The 20,483-nt window shown below is 37.9% G+C and overlaps 1 protein-coding gene across 1 annotated transcript in view; it reads left to right on the top strand.

The window, feature by feature from the left end:
• The window catches only part of RhoGEF2 (Rho guanine nucleotide exchange factor 2), a 764,869-nt gene that overhangs the window by 73,052 nt on the left and 671,334 nt on the right, over positions 1 to 20,483 (top strand). The window contains exon 3 of the mRNA XM_090384978.1: positions 18,473 to 18,577. Within this exon, the coding sequence (XP_090241104.1) occupies positions 18,473 to 18,577 (105 nt within the window). The remainder of the gene's footprint in view (positions 1 to 18,472; positions 18,578 to 20,483) is intronic.

The raw sequence follows: 20,483 nt of genomic DNA, 5'->3' as shown, positions 1-20,483 counted from the left end.
TCAGTCTTCTTCCTTGTGTTTTTTTTTTACCTGTGCATGTGACAGTTTGACAGTCTATCCTATATTTAACATTATTGTCAAGGTCTCTTAGTGGCAATCTTTACCTTAATGTATGAGCAGTGGCTGTGTCTTGGGATCTGTACATATGGTACGTTATGGAATTATGGGATGTGCAAAATGATTTCTTGATTGCAGACAGTATGGAATGCCTGTCCTAAAGAATTTTTCTTTCTGTTCTGATTGTAAGATTCTGTCTATATACAACATTCTGGGAATGCTGTATTGTATATGCTGGTTAAAAAGATTAATTAGATATTGTCAGAATATTCTTCATTTTACCCAAGATGTACTACTCTTTTGGGATACAGCTCCTGTTCATTTTTTTGTACCTAAAACTGCAGCAGAGATATTTGCAGCTGTAGAGGAAAACAGTCATAGTATATTTGTTCTTAGATGTCCACCACTCTGGATCCAGATTTGTAGTTTATTCATGTTTGTTTGCAGGAAAGCCATAATGTCAATTTCCCTACGCTTCTGAGTCCACAAACCAACATAACAATAAGAGTTCTGAAAAATAGAGACATATCTCATAGCAATGCCTTTAACAGAAAAAAAAAAAAAAGGGAAAAAAGAAGTACTCAGAATTAAGAATGACCTGCTAAGATGATACTACTATATCCTTATCAGTCAGCATGTGCAGTGTTCACAGCTAACAGAATTCATTTCTGTAGTCACACAAACAAAATTTATAGCATAACTATTAGCTGCTAGATGCATTTTCCCTATCTTGTAATTCTACAATATAGACTTTCTGGGATATAATCTCTGCTCCATCTGTAGACTAAAGACTTTGGCAGGATAATGTTATTTACTGGATTGTATCTCAAATTGCCTAGCTACATGACAGGAAAATACAAATAAGATTGAACATTTCTTGGGAGAACAACTACATCATTCACCAGAAAATTTTATTCAACATAAAATAGTCTGAAGAAAGTGGACACAGTTTTTTAAGTAAAGCACAATTTACCATAAGAAACAAGCAGCAGACCTTGCTGTCTGCCACTTGTTCGAAAAGGTCTGGGTTTTAATTCCTGTTGATGAAAGAGGAATTTCTAAAGTTCTCTTTAGTTGGTCTTAGGTGGAGGAAGTAGTGTCCCGTCTGAGTTATTCTGGGTTTTTCAGCCTGCATGACATGCAAATTGGCCTGTGAACACACTTCTACAGACAAAATTCTCTATCTATATAAAATAGAATATGCTACATCTGTGAAATTTTGTAACACCAAAGTATTATCGTAATTATGCGTGCTATTAGCAATATTTTGGCAATTTTCCAATGCAAAGGACATCTGTTTATTATTATTATTATTATAATAACTGCGCAGGAAATTTTAGGAATGAGCAGTTCTCGATGTTATCAAAACACGAGTGTGCCTTATCTGTAAATTTGTTTACAATTTTGTCCAATCAAAGCCTGTTGAATGGAGCAGACGATCTTGGCCACAGAAGCGGAAACGCAGATGCTGTAATGGTGGCGATGCGGCGAATTTCTTTACAGGACGGAAGGAAATGCGGTTATTGCCACATCAAAAGTACATGGCACAGATATTGTTCTGGACTTTAATTTGAAAATTAGACTTGTGACCCAGAACTAGCTGTGAACATTCTCACAAACTGGATCAACACGGTTGCCAAATATGCTGCCTCTAAAAAAATCACAATCAGTCCATATACAAGACTTTGGTGGAATTCTGAACTCAAAATGAGTTTCCAGCTGAAGCAACAGCTCCATCGCACATGGAAACAGTCGCAAAATGTCAATGATCTTATCGTTTATTCAAGGGCACGGACTCAATTTAATCGCCTGAAATCTGAGGCAATCAAATTATACGTTAACCGTGAGCTGGCTAAAGGAAAAATTCCATACAAGAAAGTGAACCCTCATCTTCCTTTACAACTTGATCCTGAATTGTGGCTCGATTTTGTCACAAGATTTAACCGTAATCCTATGCCAAACTTAGATCTAGCTCTACTAACAGAGCCCATCCAGCAAGAAGTGTTGAACAACATTCAGATTACAAAACAACAGCTGATCGTAGCCATCAATTCTCTGCCTGCCTCGTCAACCACCGGTGATGATGGAGTTCCCCAATTCATGCTCAAATGCCTAAGTCCGTACATTATTCAGCCACTTTTAATTATCTTCAACCAGTTACTCTCGAACAAAATTTTCCCACAGCAGTGGAAAAACTATCTCATCAAACCTTTAGCCAAAGTTCAGTCGCCATCGAAACCTAAACACTTCCGACCCATCTCCAACTCCTCCAGCCTGCTGAAGCTCCTGGAGAAGGCCTTACTCCCTATCCTCACTAAGCAGATCTTGCCCAGTAATCCAGCCCAAATTCACTACTCCCTTCCAAACAGATCAACGATCACCAATCTGCTAGCCACCACGAATACTATCTTGTCAGCATTGGAGAATAGACAGGAACTAGCTGTGACTTACTTAGACATTGAGGCTGCATTTGATGCCGTCCAAGTAAACCAACTTCTCACTCTCCTGGAATGCCACTTCCAGATCACAGGGAACATATTATGCTTTCTCTCCTCTCTTCTGAATAACAGAGTTATAAAGCTTCATACAGGAGATCGCACCCTTACTAGATCCGTCACCGCAGGAGTCCCACAAGGAGGGGTCCTTTCGGGCCTTCTGTTTTCATCCATTATCTTCCCACTGGTTGCACATTCTCGATGTCTACTGAGCTATGCGGACGATATCAAGATATTCACTCCCATCATCCCCGGTCAAGACCTAGATCTGGTAAAAGTGGAAATTAACAACACTCTCACCACAATCACATCTTACCTCTGCCAGTTTGGGCTCAAGATCAATCCTGCTAAGTCGGAATTCATGGTGTATTCATTGAAGCAAACTCCTTCTTCTCTCCAGCCTTCGGTCGGCAACACCCTCATCCCAATTGTGTCCAGCCATCGTGATCTGGGCGTTGTATTCGACCCAAAACTTCGATTCAACGCCCACATGGACATGCTCCTCACACGTGCTTCAAGACTCTGGTGGATAGCAAAACAACATCTCCTTCATATCACAGATAAAAAGATAACCGTGAGGTACATAAGAACAGTTATCTTTCCACCTTTACTCTATGCTGCTGAAATTTGGGCGTCAGCGGCACCGTCAATAAAGAAACCACCCTTTGCCACAGAATTCTGGCTCCTAAAGTGGGCCAACAGGAAGCACAACCTTCCAGCTCTGATTCGTACCACGCAGCTTGCCAACTCTCTCAGAATTCCACGGCTTCCCACCTTAGTCGACGACCAACGCCTCCTAGCAACAGTCAAGATGATAACAGGCATAATGGCAACACCTTCATTCTGGGATACCTGTGGCTGGAGGATCCCCCCTGCTGCCCTTAGGGCCGAGCTCTACTCGCATTCAGCGCGACTCCATCTCTCGGACAGGTTCCTTCCTCAGCAGATGCTCAAGCAAACCCAGGCACTGGACGCCGACCTAAACAAATTCGCTGCTGACCGGACTTTCCGGAAAAAAATTATGACTAGTAGGACTAATGAGCAATGACTGATGTGTACCTTGCATCTGTTCCTGTCTGATTGAGCTGGTGCTCTTATCTCGATGTTAAGTCAGCTCAATCAGATTTAACTCTCGTAAGGAGTTCTCTCCTTTGTATTATAATATGTTTTCTTTGTAAAATTACCTTTTTGTAAATAATTGTTCAATTTTCCCGGAAGTTTGGGAAACTGTAAGCCCCTGGCTTTATGGCCGTGAAGGGTAATAAAGATTATCTCTCTATCTCTCTCTCTCTCTAAAATACACATACAAGTATGAGTAACCAGCTCTGGTACCATTAAATTAATAATTTGAATTTTTCATTATGGATCATTTAGCATCCTTTAACACTTCCACTGTGCACAGTGTATAACTATTGTAGTTTGTTGCTAGTGATGCTTTTTGGTAGTTACTTTTTATTCTGCCACCATATGTGGGTCATTTCTATACATGTCTGAGAAATTTCCACAAAAATCACAAATTGTTCAGTGTTTTGAATACCAAAAATATTTATTGTAAGTAGTATATTTCAATAATTATAAGCAGTTAAATTTCTTTTTTTGAAAGCCCTGTTTGTTACTAATCCTTTTTGTCACCACTTACAATTTTGAGCAGTTAAGAATTATTTGTATCATTTACTAAATTGTTCTTATTTACTTCCTTGTTATAGTCTCCTAAACAGTGCCATTTGGGTGGTGGCACTCAATTGAGAATAAATAGCAGTATGCTTCTTCTGAGAAAATGCTACTTATTTAACTGGATGAGTAGGACAACTCATTGTGAGACTCAAAATACGAGATCTAGTTCAGTGATGCCGTTTATGCAAACTTTGTTTGCTTTTATTTTATACATGTATAGACATACAACATAATGCTTTAATAGTGTTTTTTTTATTTGTATAAATTTTCTGTAACTTGAAGCTTTGCTCTAAAACTGCATGGATTTTTTTTTATAATTTAATTACTATTGATATGTATGAACAGGCAAATGTGTTTTAATAGCATTATAAAAGAGAAGTTCATTTTCCTCCCATAAAATACAAGATGAAATAAGTAGAACAAAGGTACATTAAACAGATTCTAAGATATTTTATACTAACTACCTTGTTGTTGAATTAATTGTTGAGATATTGCTAATTGTCACATTAATAGCTGCTCTAAGATTTTCAACACCATTGAACTTTCATCATTTTATAGAAAGGCACTGCTGACATTTGCAAAATAAAATCAGACTTTCAGAATCACCTACCCCCATGTACTCTTATCTTTTATGAAATATACAGGAAAAGGGTGTTGTATGTTTTGACACTCAAAACATGAAGGTGACTTTCATGAAACTACAGAACTGTAATATGAAAAGATAGTTCTGAAATATATATGTGTGTGTGTGTGTGTGTGTGTGTATATATATATATATATACAAGCTTTTTTAGCAGTGCAGTGATAGTTTTTGGTTTCATTTAAAAGTAAAACAATCCCATTCGGTTATGGGAAATCAAAAATAGGAAATCTTGTTTGAAATGACCAAAGTATTGAAAATTTTTTTTTTCTTTTTGTATCATAAAATTACTGAAGTATTTTAGCTCTGGGGGCCAGCCAAAGATTGTTGCTCCAAATACTTGCAAATTTTGACATCATTTTCTGCCATTGGGAATATCAGTTCTGATATGCTACATTGGCTGTTCAGTACGCTATCAGCAGGTTTGAAAGTGTTGTCTGTCAAAAGTCCTAACTGTGATTCTTATATTGAGCAACATAACGTGTAATGATTCACAACATACAGTACTCCAGTTATGTTAGTTATATTCTACTATATACTAAATAAACATCTGGTGAAAAAAAAAAAAAACTTTATTTTAATAACCACTTTTGTATAGTCCATTGTATACACTAAATTATGCTCAAATCTTATACTTATCCTCATGTGTTTCAGTAAGGCATTTAATTTGGGTTTCCTCTACTCTCTGGCATGACTTTTTTTTTTTTTTTTTTTTTGTTTAGATGTTATACTTTTTCTGCTCATATTTGTTCTTGCAATTTAACTGTTTAAAATATTTGGATTGGGGCTTGCAAAAGTATTATTGTGTGTTTTTTTTTAATAGCTAGTTTTTGATTTTCAGAAAATTCTGACATCCTTCAGAAAATTTATTGGTTTGGTAAGTTGTCTTAGAAATAATAAGCATTGCAGTGCACCTTCTCTTCTTTTGAAATTTTTTTTAAACAGGCTTTGCATGCAAAAAAAATGTTTATCATCAATGCTGATGGCTTGTTTTGAAATCATTATGGATTATGGTAGTGCTTACTTTTTAATCACATAAAAACTTTTTTTTATGTAATTAATTGCAATTCCACTAAAAGTGAATATCATATGCATATGTTAAAATCAGCTACAGGATTTGTCATTAAATGTGAAATACAGTTAAAAATAACTGTTAAAGTGGACACTACAACACACATTCATACACAGAACAATTATTGTTTGCCAGTTTAGGAACTGTCTTCCACTGGTACTAGTACAGTCTTTCAGGATATGAAAGATATAAGCTAGTCTGTAATCAAGTCACAAAGCAGGTTAGGCAGGCAAAGGCAGATTACGAGAAATCTTTGGCAAAGAATGCTAAGAAAAACAGCAAGGATTTCTTTACTTTTTTTTATTTTTTTTTATTTACCATCAGTTTATTAACACAAGGTGTTCACCCCCTGTACAGCAAGTGGGCTAGAAGGGTATACAGAAATTATAAAAATACATTATACACTTTTGTACAAATTTTCAGCTCTTTACAATATAATACTTGTATAATAAAAACTATTAAATAGATATATACATTTACTAAATGTATTCCCTTTGAATTAACATAGATCTTGCTAATTGAAGAGTTAAATACATAGGTTGACTTCTTTATCAGTAACTAACATAACAGATTTATTTATTCATTACATTATTGCATTTTATTTGGTCATATCATCAAATTTCTAATAAAAACTTATATAAACTCTAAAAGGAAGGGGATTAATTAGATTGTTCCACTTGATATTGATGGTTCGACTATTGATGATCCTGCTCAGATAGCAAACAAACTGAATGAATATTTTGCATCTACATTCACACGCGAGTTAAGGAAGGAAAATGCCAGAAGGTTATCAAATTGTGGCAGGGTGCTTAATGATTTTGTAATAACCGAGAGCAAAGTGGAGGACAAATTGTTGAAGTTAAACATAAGAAAGGCACCTGTGGTGGATGGGATCTATCCAGTTATATTAAAGGAGGTTGCAAAGGAAGTAAACAAACCCTTAGCCATAATTATGAGAGCATCCTTGGACTCAGGGGAGGTCCCCATGGACTGGAGATGTGCAAATGTATCCCCAATTCACAAAGGGGGATTGAAGGGTGACACCAGTAATTACAGACCAGTTAGTTTAACTTCTGTTCCAGGTAAAATAATGGAGTCACTAGTTAAAGATGCATTGCAGGATCATCTAGACAAGACTGCAGCAGTAATTCAGACACAGCATGGGTTTGTTAAGGGAAAGTCTTGTCTGACAAATTTTATTGGATACTATGATGTGGTTACAAAGGAACTGGATGAAAAAAATAATTTTGATATCATATACTTGGATTTCAGGAAAGCTTTTGACACTGTTGCGCATGGAAGACTACTGTACAAATTGGAGCAGAATGGTATTAAGGGTAAGTTGCTAAAATGAATAAAAGGATGGTTGAGTGGGCGAAGACAGAAGGTGGTAATCAATGGGTGCTGCTCTTCGTGGACTAATATTAGTGGAGTCCCACAGGGTTTGGTGTTGGGCTCACTGTTGTTTTGTATATTTATCAATGATATTGATGAAGGTATATCAGGCTTAGTGTCGAAGTTTTCAGATTATACAAAAGTTGGCAGGGTTGTTAATGACAGTAATGGCAGTGTGCTACTGCAACAGGATCTAGAAAATTTGCGAAGATGGGCTGAGAAGTGGCAACTGAAGTTTAACCTTGACAAATGCAAAGTACTGCATGGGTAGAAGTAACCCCAGAGGAACATACCAACTGTGCTACACTTAGGGTGGTAGAAAATGAAAAAGATCTGGGAGTAATTGTGCAGTCAGATATGAAGTTTTCTGAGCAATGCAGACAGGCTGCTAGAGCAGGTCATGGGGTTTTGTCAATGATATACAGTGGTACCTTGGATTGCGAGTAACTTGGTCTGCGAGTGTTTTGCAAGACGTGCAAAAATTTTTAATAAATATTAACTTGATAAACGAGCAAGGTCTTGCAATACGAGTACAGTCAGTCCTCTTATAACACGTGTTTACACTACAGAATTTGATCATACACGATTTATAAATAGGGGAACGATATCTTATATAACATGAACCGAATTTGCTTATGCACAATTCGCCTTTATGTTTACAAGAAATGGCAGTCGAACGCAGAATCACCCCAACCGAATGCAACACGATATTAATGAAGAGAAGATTCTGAAAATGTATTTGTTTTTTATATCAGTGAAGGGGAAACACATTTCACCATAATAATGTAAAAACCAACACAATTTCAGTTATCCGTATAATCGCAAATGCAATTAGATCGATTTTACTACCAGTTTATAACAGATTCCACTAGCAGAAACGCAACTGGAAATTGTTTTTATTGTTTTATGTTAGTAACCCCTAGAAATGTGCTTTAGTAAAATGTGAGGTGTTAATAGTGTATCTCTGCCTTTATGGTAGTAGTAGTAGTGGCGGCATGTGATGCAAGAAAGCATGTGTATGAGCTTATGCAGCATCAGCCAAAAAAAAAAAAAAAAAAAAAATCACATCATTCCCCCAAAATGCCTGTCCAGTTCCTCCTTAAATTTATTCAACCTATCAACTTCCACAACGACAGATGGAAGTTTGTTCCAGCAATTAACCACCCGCTGGCTAAAGGCAAATTTCCGCACATCTATTCTACATCTGTCTTTTCTTAATTTGAATTTATGCCCCCTTAGGTTCGTAATCTGAACAAGTGGAAGGATCCCATCAGAATTCAGCGTGCTCAACCCATTCAAGGCCTTATACACCTCAATCAGATTACCACGCAGGTGCCTAGTCTCCAGCCACTGCAATTTGCAGAACTTAAGCCTCTCTTGGTAAGAGGATCCTTTCATTCCCCTCGCCAATCTTGTTGCCCTTTTCTGTACAAGCTCAAGTAAATCTACATCCTTCCTAAAATGAGGCCTCCAGACCTGTACGCAGTACTCAAGGCGTGGCCTGACCATTGCCTTATACATAGGGATAATCACTTCCTTTTCCCTGCTAGCAAAATTCCTATATATCATTGACAAAACCCCATGACCTGCCCTGGCAGCCTGTCTGCATTGCTCAGAAAACTTCATATCTGTCTGCACAATTACTCCCAGATCTTTTTCATTTTCTACCACCTTAAGTGTAGTACCACACAGTTGGTACATTTCTCTGGGGTTACTTCTACCCATATGCAGTACTTTGCATTTGTCAAGGTTAAACTTCAGTTGTCACTTCTTAGCCCATCTGCCCAAATTATCTAGATCCTGTTGCAGTAGCACACTGCCATTACTGTCATTAACAACCCTGCCAACCTTTGTATCATCTGCAAACTTCGACATTAAGCCTGATATACCTTCATCAATATCATTGATAAATATACAAAACAACAGTGGACCCAAAACCGAACCCTGTGGGACTCCACTAATAACATTAGTCCACGAAGAGCAGCACCCATTGATTACCACCCTCTGTCTTCTCCCGCTTAACCATCCTTTTATCCATTGTAGCAACTTACTCTTAATACCATTCTGCTCCAATTTGTACATGGTGTTGTTTATTCAGTTGCTTCACGCATGCAGCTTTGTTTATGTGTATCAAGGGTGCCTCCTCATTTTGTAATTGTGCTTTATTCCCTAAAATTTTTGTCTGCCGAGCATCATGTGATCACATGCTGATCGGGATTGTGGGTAATCGTCTTGCATGCTCGGTCTCAGTCGGCATGCATACCTCATTCATATACAGTCAACATTGTAGTCAACATTCATGCTAGTGTTGTGACCACGTGTATGTGCGTAAAGCATTTTTTTATTTTGTGTTCAAATGTAGTGACTGTTCTTTATTAACTGTACACTACGAAAATGGCCCCAATGAAAAAAAGGGTTGAAATGGAAGGCGGTAAGAAGGAGATGATTACGGTTGAAATTAAGAAGGAAATCATCGGGACGCACGAACAAGGTATGAAAGTGGCCGCCATTGCAAGATTTTATAAGAAGTCTACGTCAACGATTTGCACAGTATTAAAGAAGAAAAAAGAACTAAGGGGACTAGATGTAGCAAAAGGAGTCACGAGAATATCAAAGCAACAGCCATGTATTCTGGAAGATGTAGAAAAGTTGCTTTTGGCGTGGATAAACGAGAAGCAACTAGCAGGTGATACTGTGACCGAGAACTTGACCTGTGAGAAGGAAAAGGCCTTGTACGCCGACCTCGTAAGTAAACTGCCAGGTACATCTACAGAAAATGAAGAAGGCTTCAAGGCAAGCAGGGGATGGTTTGGTAACTTTAAGAGGAGAAGTGGCGCGACCGGGCTAGCCGGGTGGGTAAAGCGCCTGCCTGGCAACCCAAAGGTCGCGGGTTCGAATCCTGCCTTGGGCTTGGATCAAAGTACTGCAAAAACCTTTGGAGGTGCATTATGGCCACAGAAGCCAATAACTACCAAAGAAAAAAAAAAAAAAGGAGCAGTGGCATCCATAGTGTTGTGAGGCACGGAGAGGCTGCGAGTTCAGACGCTAAGGCAGCTGAGGCGTTCATTGCCGACTTCCAGAATCTCGTGGTTTCTGAGTGTTACCTGCCACAGCAAGTTTTTAATTGCGATGAGACGGGGCTTTTTTGGAAAAAGATGCCAAAGAGGACCTACATTACAGCAGAAGAGAATGTAATGCTCGGTCACAAGCCCATGAAAGACCGTCTCACCCTCTTGCTGTGTGCTAATGCAAGCGGTGATTTCAAAGACAAGTCCCTGCTCGTGTATCATTCTGAGAATCCACGAGCCTTCAAGAAATGCAAAGTGCAGAAGAGCCAGTTAAACGTTATGTGGAGGTCCAACAGCAAGGCTTGGGTCACTCGTATCTTGTTCGTTTAATGGATCAACGAGGTCTTTGATCCTGCAGTGAAGAAATACCTTTTAGAAAAAAAACTGCCACTCAAAGTCTTACTGGTTATGGATAATGCTCATGCTCATCCTCCAGGCCTTGAGGACGACTTACTGGAAGAATTAGAGTTCATTAAGGTCAAGTTCCTTCCTCCCAACACTACTCCATTACTCCAGCCCATGGATCAGCAGGTCATTTCAAACTTTAAAAAGCTTTACATCAAGGCACTATTTCAGTAATGCTTCGAGGTGACTGAAGGAACTAACCGTACCCTCCGAGAGTTTTGGAAAAATCATTTCCACATCGTAAACTGCCTCAAGATCATCGATAAAGCCTGGGATGGGGTCACCAAGAGAACCCTCAATTCTGCTTGGAGAAAACTGTGGTGTGATTGCGTTGAGGGGTTTGCTCATGAACAGGAGCTGCCAGTTGTCGATGAAATTGTGTCCTTGGGGACGACCGTGGGACTGGAGGTGAATAAGGACGACATTCAAGAGCTGGTGGAGGAATATGGCCAGGAGTTTACAACCGACGAACTGATGGATCTGCATTGCGAGCAACAGCAAGAGGTTATGGAGGAGATCTCGTCTGAGGAGGAGGAGAAAAAAAATGGAGACATCCCTCTCTTCAAATGAGATTGGGGAGGTGTGTAAAATGTGGGAATCAGTGCAAAATTTTGTAGAAAAGCACCCTGAATAAGACTGTGGCAGTGCGAGCGATGAATCTGTTTAACGACAATGCAATGTCATATTTCGGTGAAATCCTCAAAAGGAGGCAAAAGCAAGTGTCATTGGATAGGTTCCTTGTTAAAGTCGCACAAAAAGAAAAAGTCAACAGATAGCAGTGATTCTGTTAGTGACAGTGAAAGTTGTCCTACCCAATAATTAATAAATTCATTGCTTTATATATATTAAATTTAAATATTAAAATATAAAAAGGTATGTATTTTGTATTAATCATTTTTACAGTATATGAAAATTTTTGAGTTTTGGAACAAATCATCTGGGTTTCCATTATTTCTTATGGGGAAATTCGCTTTGATATACGAGTGCTTTGGATTACGAGCACGTTTCCGGAACAAATTATGCTCACAAACCAAGGTACCACTGTACAGGAATTTTGCTAGCAGGGAAAAGGAGGTGATTGTCCCTCTGTATAAGGCAATGGTCAGGACACGCCTTGAGTACTGCGTACAGGCCTGGAGGCCTCATTTTAGGAAGGATGTAGATTTGCTTGAGCATGTACAGGAAAGGCAACAAGATTGGTGAGGGGGAATGAAGGGATCCTCTTACCAAGAGAGGCTTAAGTTCTGCAAATTGCAGCCTCTGTAGACTAGGCACCTGTGAGGTAATCTGAATGAGGTGTATAAGGCCTTGAATGGGTTGAGCATGCTGAATTCTGATGGGATTCTTCCACTTTTTCAGATTATAAACCTAAGGGGGCATAAATTGAAATCTAGGAAAGACAGCTGTAGAATAGATGTGCAAAAATTTGCCTTTAGCCAGCAGGTGGTTAATTGCTGGAACAAACTGCCATCTTTCGTTGTGGAAGTTGATAGGTTAAATAAATTTAAGGAGGAACTGGACAAATATTTAGAGGGAATGGTTGTGTGTTTTTTTTTTTTTTGGCTTATGCTACATAAGCTCATAACCTTGCTTTCTTGCATCACATGCCACGATTACTATAATGCAAATGAATACATAATGATAAACTTATGAAACTGTGGGAGAAAAATACTTGCCTTATATAAATGTAATAAAATTAACAAAGAGCTATGAATTTTTCACAGGAACTATGAAATGATTTCATAAAATACTTTCCATGCCCATAAAATTGAGGAAGAAATACTTTTCAAAAAAGTTGCTTTATTTTGAGGATTTAGTGTTAAACAATGCTGATAACAGAATCATTTTGTAGTGAATGTTTTTGTAATTAACCAAATAAAAGTCATTTGACATTTTCTTAGTTTACTGGAAATGTACTTACAGCCCAAGCTAACTTTAAAGTACTACAGAGATGTAGTTCTATGACATGATGTGCATTGTTATTTCTATAAAGTAAAACTAAAGTTATCTAAAAAAAATTTTAAAAAATTGCAATGTTGTAGTTAACGTTGTTTGACACTTAACCCTCGATTTGTTGCACAGGATATGATATTATGATACCCCAAGTATTAAAGGTAGATTTTTTTTATTATGTAACTAATCGAGAAACTGGCTAGTAAATCCTTGAAAGTCTAAGTGTGGCTGTGTTTTCATTTTTGACTGATAGATGTTTTCAGTCTGCCCAGTTGTTATCCAGTTAATAACTGAAACTCTTGTGGTATATGATAATTTCATTCTTTAGTTTGATTAATGATCTGACTAGAAAGTTTCAATGAAGTCACAGCAACACTTGATTCTAGTAGATAAATATGAATTCTCAAATCAGGATGCCTTGGAACTGTGCTTTTTGTAGATTTTAGAATTTTCTAGACTTTGAAATGACAGCCGTATCAAGAGTTATATCACCAAGTCTTTGCATATTAGAATGTTAAATTTTTTTTTACTGTCTATGATTAGTAGTATATATGGCAAACTGTTATTGCTGAAGTCACTGTCACTTCTTTTTTCTTATGGGAAATTAAACAGCTGTATAATAATAATTTTGTTGCAGTCATATAGGGTGTGAAGTGTTTCCAAGAGTTTTTGTTCTCATTACTATTAGATTTTTATGAACAGAATACCGTATTGAATTACATTATGAAAATAGCCAAAAATTGTTATATATCAGCTTTTATTTTTATACTGATTTAAACAAATTTTTGGAAACAACTTTTTATGTAATCTTTCTCTGATTTTATTTGACAAAAAAAAAAAAAAAAAAAAAAAGTATACAGTTGTGTTGTAAGCTTTTAAATGTTAGCTTTAAAAATTAGTCCACTTAAGTTACAAAGATTTTTTTTTTTCTTAACTATTTTGTATTGTAATTAATGTGTTTTTCAATGTTAATTCGATTTTTAACCTTAAAAAAAATATTCATGGGATTATGTTAGACACCACATGACTACTGACAATGTAAATTTGTGTGACTACTAATGGGGCTGCTGAATAATAACTGAAATACAGTATTTCAGGAAATGCCAGACTTAAGTGTGCTGGATTTGTAGGAAAAGTTCACAGCTCCTACTGTTAGCTGTTGTAGTAGTAGTAGTAGTAGTAGTAGTAGTGGCACTTGATGCAAGAAAGCAAGTGTAGGAGCTTATGCAGCATCAGCCAAAAAAAAAAAAAAAAAAAAAATCACACCATACCCTCCAATTGCCTGTCCAGTTCCTCCTTAAATTTATTTAACCTATCAACTTCCACAACGACAGATGGAAGTTTGTTCCAGCAATTAACCACCCACTGGCTAAAGGCAAATTTCCGCACATCTATTCTACATCTATCCTTTCTTAATTTGAACTTATGTCCCCGTAGGTTCGTATTCTGAACAAGTGGGAGGATCCCATCAGAATTCAGCGTGCTCAACCCATTCAAGGCCTTATAGACCTCAATCAGATCACCGCGCAGGTGCCTAGTCTCCAGCCACTGCAATTTGCAGAACTTAAGCCTCTCTTGGTAAGAGGATCCCTTCATTCCCCTCACCAATCGTGTTGCTCTTCTCTGTACACGCTCAAGCAAATCTACATCCTTCCTAAAATGAGGCCTCCAGACCTGTACGCAGTACTCAAGGCGTGGCCTGACCATTGCCTTATACAGAGGGACAATCACCTCCTTTTCCCTGCTAGCAAAATTCCTATATATCATTGACAAAACCCCATGACCTGCCCTAGCAGCCTGTCTACATTGCTCAGAAAACTTCATATCTGACTGCACAATTACTCCCAGGTCTTTTTCATTTTCTACCACCTTAAGTGTAGTACCACACAGTTGGTACGTTTCTCTGGGGTTACTTCTACCCATATGCAGTACTTTGCATTTGTCAAGGTTAAACTTCAGTTGCCACTTCTTAGCCCATCTGCCCAAATTATCTAGATCCTGTTGCAGTAGCACACTGCCATTACTGTCATTAACAACCCTGCCAACCTTCGTGTCATCTGCAAACTTCGACATTAAGCCTGATATACCTTCATCAATATCATTGATAAATATACAAAACAACAGTGGACCCAACACCGAACCCTGTGGGACTCCACTAATAACATTAGTCCACGAAGAGCAGCACTCATTGATTACCACCCACTGTCTTCTCCCACTTAACCATCCTTTTATCCATTGTAGCAACTTACCCTTAATACCATTCTGCTCCAATTTGTACAGTAGTCTTCCATGCGCAACAGTGTCAAAAGCTTTCCTGAAATCCAAGTATATGATATCAAAATTATTTTTTGCATCCAGTTCCTTTGTGACCACATCATAATAACCAATCAAATTTGTCAGACAAGACTTTCCCTTAACAAACCCATGCTGTGTCTGAATTATTGCTGCAGTCTTGTCTAGATGATCCTGCACTGCATCTTTAACCAGTGACTCCATTATTTTACCCGGAACAGAAGTTAAACTAACTGGTCTGTAATTATTCGTGTCACCCTTCGAACCTCCTTTGTGAATTGGGGATACATTTGCACATCTCCAGTCCGTGGGAACCTCCCCTGAATCCAAGGATGCTCTCATAATTATGGCTAAGGGTTTGCTTAGTTGCTTTGCCGCCTCCTTTAATATAACTGGATAGATCCCATCCGCCCCAGGTGCCTTTCTTATGTTTAACTTCAACAATTTCTCCTCCACTTTGCTCTCAGTTATTACAAAATCATTAAGCACACTGCTACAATTTGATAACCTTCTTCCATTTTCAAACTGTAATGATTCCTCACGTGTGAATGTAGATGCAAAATACTCATTCAGTTTGTTTGCTATCTGAGCAGGATCATCAACAGTCGAACCATCGATGTCAAGTGGACCAATCATATTTAGCCCCTTCCTTTTAGAGTTTATATAAGTAAAGAAATCCTTGCTGTTTTTCTTAGCATCTTTTGCCAAAGATTTCTCGTAATCCGCCTTTGCCTGCCGAACCTCCTTTGTGACCTGATTACAGACTAGCTTATATCTGCTACAGGCTTCTGCGTCGCCTGATAATTTATATGCATCCCATGCATTTTTCTTCTCTGTCACGAGTCTCATTAGTTCATTTGATAACCATTTAGGCCTAAACCTTGAACAATATTTCTTCATCGGTATGAAAAGTCTAGTAGCTTCCACGATTAATTCCTTGAATGCTTCCCACTTAGAATTTACTGTTTGTAACATCGTCAGTTGATCCCACTGTACAGAATTTAAAAACTGTCTGAGACCACTGTACTCCCCTTTACGGAAGCAAAAACCCTTTCCTTTACCCCTGACGGTAGTTACCTCTTTGAGTAAATCCCACTTCAGCACACTGTGATCACTGCCTCCTAGTGGTTCCTTTATCTGCAAATTCTTAATACACGAATGATCACTGCTGATAACCAGATCAAGAGTATTACTTTCTCTGGTTGCCTCTCGAACATGCTGCTGCAGAAAACAATCATCCAATAAATCCACAAAAGTCTGACTAGTGTGTGAGTGACCAACCCACAAGTTCCAGTCAATATCTGGGAAGTTAAAATCCCCCATTATAAGACATTCTGATTTACTGGCCCACTCTATTTCTTTGTACAATTGTTCATTGTACTCATTCGAGTCATTAGGCCTATAACACACTCCTACTCTTATTTTTGCTTTTGCAGTGCTTATGTCACACCAAACTGACTCAACAGTGCACTGTCCATCTATATCAACTGGATGCACTTCTTTTGATTTTATGTTTTTCTTAATTAACAGCGTAACACCTCCTCCCTTTCTGTCCTGTCTATCCTTTCTGTACACATTGTACTCCCCAAATTCCAGTTCTGCATTCCTTATATCTTTGTGACACCACGTCTCTGCTATCCCAACAATATCCGCCTTTGATGTCTTGACCAACACTTCAAATTCATCAAATTTATTTACTATACTTCTAGCATTGGTATACATGCAAGCATACATGCTCCTATGCCTATTCCTTGTTACCCTAACACATCCCATATACCCAACTATTCCAGGATGACTGCCATCCGTCCCTGAAACCCCCAACACCCCTCGCTCCAGGTCGCTACTTATTCTAATAGAAGTTGTGCAAGAATCACCTTCACCTCTGCCTGCGGTTACTGTTAAACTATTAGTCTTTGTATCCCCCCAAGCTAGCAGTTTTCCGACCCACCTAACACTGCCTCGATAGCATCAGCAAATATTCTTGCACCCTTTCTATTTAAGTGTATCCCATCCCTGTAGAAGCAATCTCTCCTGTTAACAAGTACAGTCCAGGCTGAAAAAAATTCTACCCCTTGAGCCTTGCACAATCTTTCCAGGGCCGAATTGATCGACAAGGCTCTCATCATATACTCCCTCCTATCGTGTCTGGGCAGAATTGCAGACACATTAAATTCAACCCTAATTCTCGGCTTTTTTTCAACAGTGACCTGTACTTGTTGAGTAATTCTGCCGGTCTCCTACTCTTAATATCATTAGTGCCAACGTGTACAACTATATCACCTTTTGTGCCCTTGAAAGATGATATCCGCTCTACAACGTCATCAACCTTTGCCCCTGGCAGACATACCCTGGTCCTGTTCCACCTATCATTTTTACATAGCATGTTCCCCGTTTCCCTGACAATAGAGTCACCAACAACTACTAGTTCCTGTGGGACCAGCGCATTCTGCCTTGGGGGTTGCCGCTGTGTTGCGTGATGACCAAGTGCAAGCTCTGGCGTTGATGTGGGCAGCTGAGAGCTTGATGGGCCCCTCAATTTATTTCCTTCGAGGGCATCCACCCTGTCCTTCAAACTCTCATATAGGCCCATAACAACGTTGAGTTGTCGCCTGATTTCCTTACACTCCTTACATCGCGCACACACACAAAGACATCCCCCATGGCAATATCATGTTCCGTTCCAGAGAGTTCGGCAAACATTTCACAAGTTGCACATTTTTTTAGGCTGTGACGCGTTGGAGAATCGCCCCCCTCAGTTCTCCCCCGAGTCACAACACTCCTGCCACTTTGTGCCCGTTGCTTTGCTGCTCTAGTTCGGGGCATGGTAGTTTAAATTAATAAAATCAATAAATTAAATGTCAGTAGTATTTGAATAGAAACTATGAAATAGAAACAGTGAAGCGTATTACTATATAATTATGCGTTAGAGCTACCTCAATTAAAAAATTTGAATTCCCTACAAAAACTTGGAATTCCCTATATACAAAAACAATGGCTACAAAAATCGAACAAAAATAACGGTTTTACCTATCGTAAGTAAAATCCACAAAAACTCTTTATCTAAATTAAAATAAAAAATAACCAGCGTAACTATAACTATATGACTACGTATTAAGTACAATATAAAGTACAATATTAAGTTAGTGATTAAATTTATACTGATAGTGTTTACATTAACAAAAAATATAAAGGATAGTGAAAATTATTCATTTGTTTTTGCTTTATGAAAACAGTTTAGATAGATTTTATTTATTTCATAAAAACAAAAACTTGTATTTTTAATAAAACTTGTGTATAGTTTTTGTCCAGAGTCTTAGCAGATGACATATAGAATTAGTGACATGTATAACTATTTTTTAATAATTGTAATTTGTTTATGATGGATGGTTCTCATGTATTTTTCTATTTTGCTATTTTACAGGAGAGCACTTAGTTCAGCGTTGTGTTATTATACAGAGGGATGAGAAAGGATATGGACTGACAGTTACTGGAGATAATCCCGTGTTTGTTCAGTGTGTTAAAGGCGGTAAGTGAACTCTTGTCACAGAGCGACACTAATCTACCACATGTAAAGATTAAGCTGTTTTATTGAAAATGTTGTAAAATTAATTGAACACACCTCAGTAGAAATATTTAAACAGTGCTCATGCCCATTATTTATTCTACCAAATCAACATTAGTGACTGTATTAGTGTTGTTTAGGAAGTGATGTAATTGGCGTCATTTCCGTTTCACGTTTTTGCCAATGGGCTGAACACTGATTGGTTGGACCGAAATTTAGTAGGTGCCGCCAAAGAAGTTTTGACATCAAGAATCAACGTTAAGGACCACTTTAGCGTCATTTAGGAAGTGATGTAATTTGCGTCATTTCTGGATCGGATTTTCGTGACAAATTGGTTTACTTCAGTCCAAAAAATTAGTAGGTGCTGCCAAAGATGTTTTCACATAAAAAAAAAAAAAAAAAAAAAAACAACATTATGATGATTCTTTATTGAACAGACCTTGTAGAAATAGAAGAGAGCCTAACACTGAGTCCTGAGAGACACCACTTGTTATGCTGGTCCACCCTGAACATTGACCCTTTATGACAACCCTTTGACCTATGATTTTACCAGCTTGCAGTCCAGTGTAGTATTTTGCCAGTAACCCCAACTTCTGGTTTATGTAGCAGCTTTCCATGAGGGACAGTATAAGAAGCACTACTAAAGTCGAGATATATGATGTCAAATTGTTCCTTGCATCTAACTGTTTGATGACTACATCATTGTAATTCACCAGATTGGTCAGGCATGACCTCCTCATAATGAAACTAGGCTGGAATCTATTCAAGATATTATTATTCAGAATGCGATTCAGGACCATCTTGACAAGGTATTCTTCTCCAAATTTCTACTTTTCACCCTATAATAGAAATTTGTAATGGCTCACTGAGAAAACAGATTGGTAAACCTACAAAACATTAGAGACACTTGATCCACACTAATTCCACAGTCACATTTTTGTCTTCCCTTTATTGTAAGTCATTTCACACCATACTGACTCTCATGGCATACTAACTGTGAGTCAAATCAAGGTAATCTACATTATCTTGATTTAACTCAAATTTTTTTGGCCATTCTGAGATACTTTTTGATGAGAAGCATCACTTCCTATCTCTCCTGATCACAACAGTGTATGCCAAAATGAAATTCTTCATCTTGTATCTCTGAGTGGCTCCATGTTTCATTAAGCCCAACTATATCAGTATTACTTGACTTGATCAAAGTTCAAATTCACTCAATTTGTGTACAATTCTTTTGGTATTACTGTATAGAAAAATCAAGTTTTGTACTTTAAGGCTTTTAACTACCCTGATACACCCCTTTATAAGTATTTTTTTTTGCATATGATGCTAAATTACTGGTGGATTTTACTACATTGTTAAGCGTAATTAAGGGTTGCACACAAGCACTCCCAGAGGAAGTACAAGTGTAGAAGTAGCAGTAGTAGTAATCAAGGCATGTGATGCAAGAAAGCAAGCTCATGTAGTATCAGCCCAAAAAAAAAAAAAAAAAAAACATTTCACACAGCCATTCCCTCTAAACATTTGTCCAGTTCTTCCTTGAATTTATTTAAGCTATCAACTTCCACAATGACAGATGGAAGTTTTGTTCCAGCAATCAACTACCTACTGGCTAAAGGCAAATTTCCGCACATCTATAACTGTCTTTCCTCAATTTGAATTTATGTCCCCTCAGTTTCGTAATCTGAGCAGGAGGAAGAATCCCATCAGAATTGATGGGATTCTTCATTAATTTTGTTCTGTGCTGTTGATACAAGTCAATTATGTGCTGACTTCCCTGACTGACCCATTAAAACAGCAGTTTTGCCAAACCCTTAATGTCTCCTCAGTAGCATTTAAAAAAAAAAAAAAACTCTTACACCTCTCTGTT

The sequence above is a fragment of the Mastigoproctus giganteus genome, chromosome 11, assembly GCF_048544385.1.
Source record: "Mastigoproctus giganteus isolate SK-2022 chromosome 11, ASM4854438v1, whole genome shotgun sequence".
NCBI lineage: Eukaryota > Metazoa > Arthropoda > Arachnida > Uropygi > Thelyphonidae > Mastigoproctus > Mastigoproctus giganteus.
Note: the sequence above shows the minus strand (reverse complement) of the source record. Positions and strands in the feature narration are given on the sequence as shown.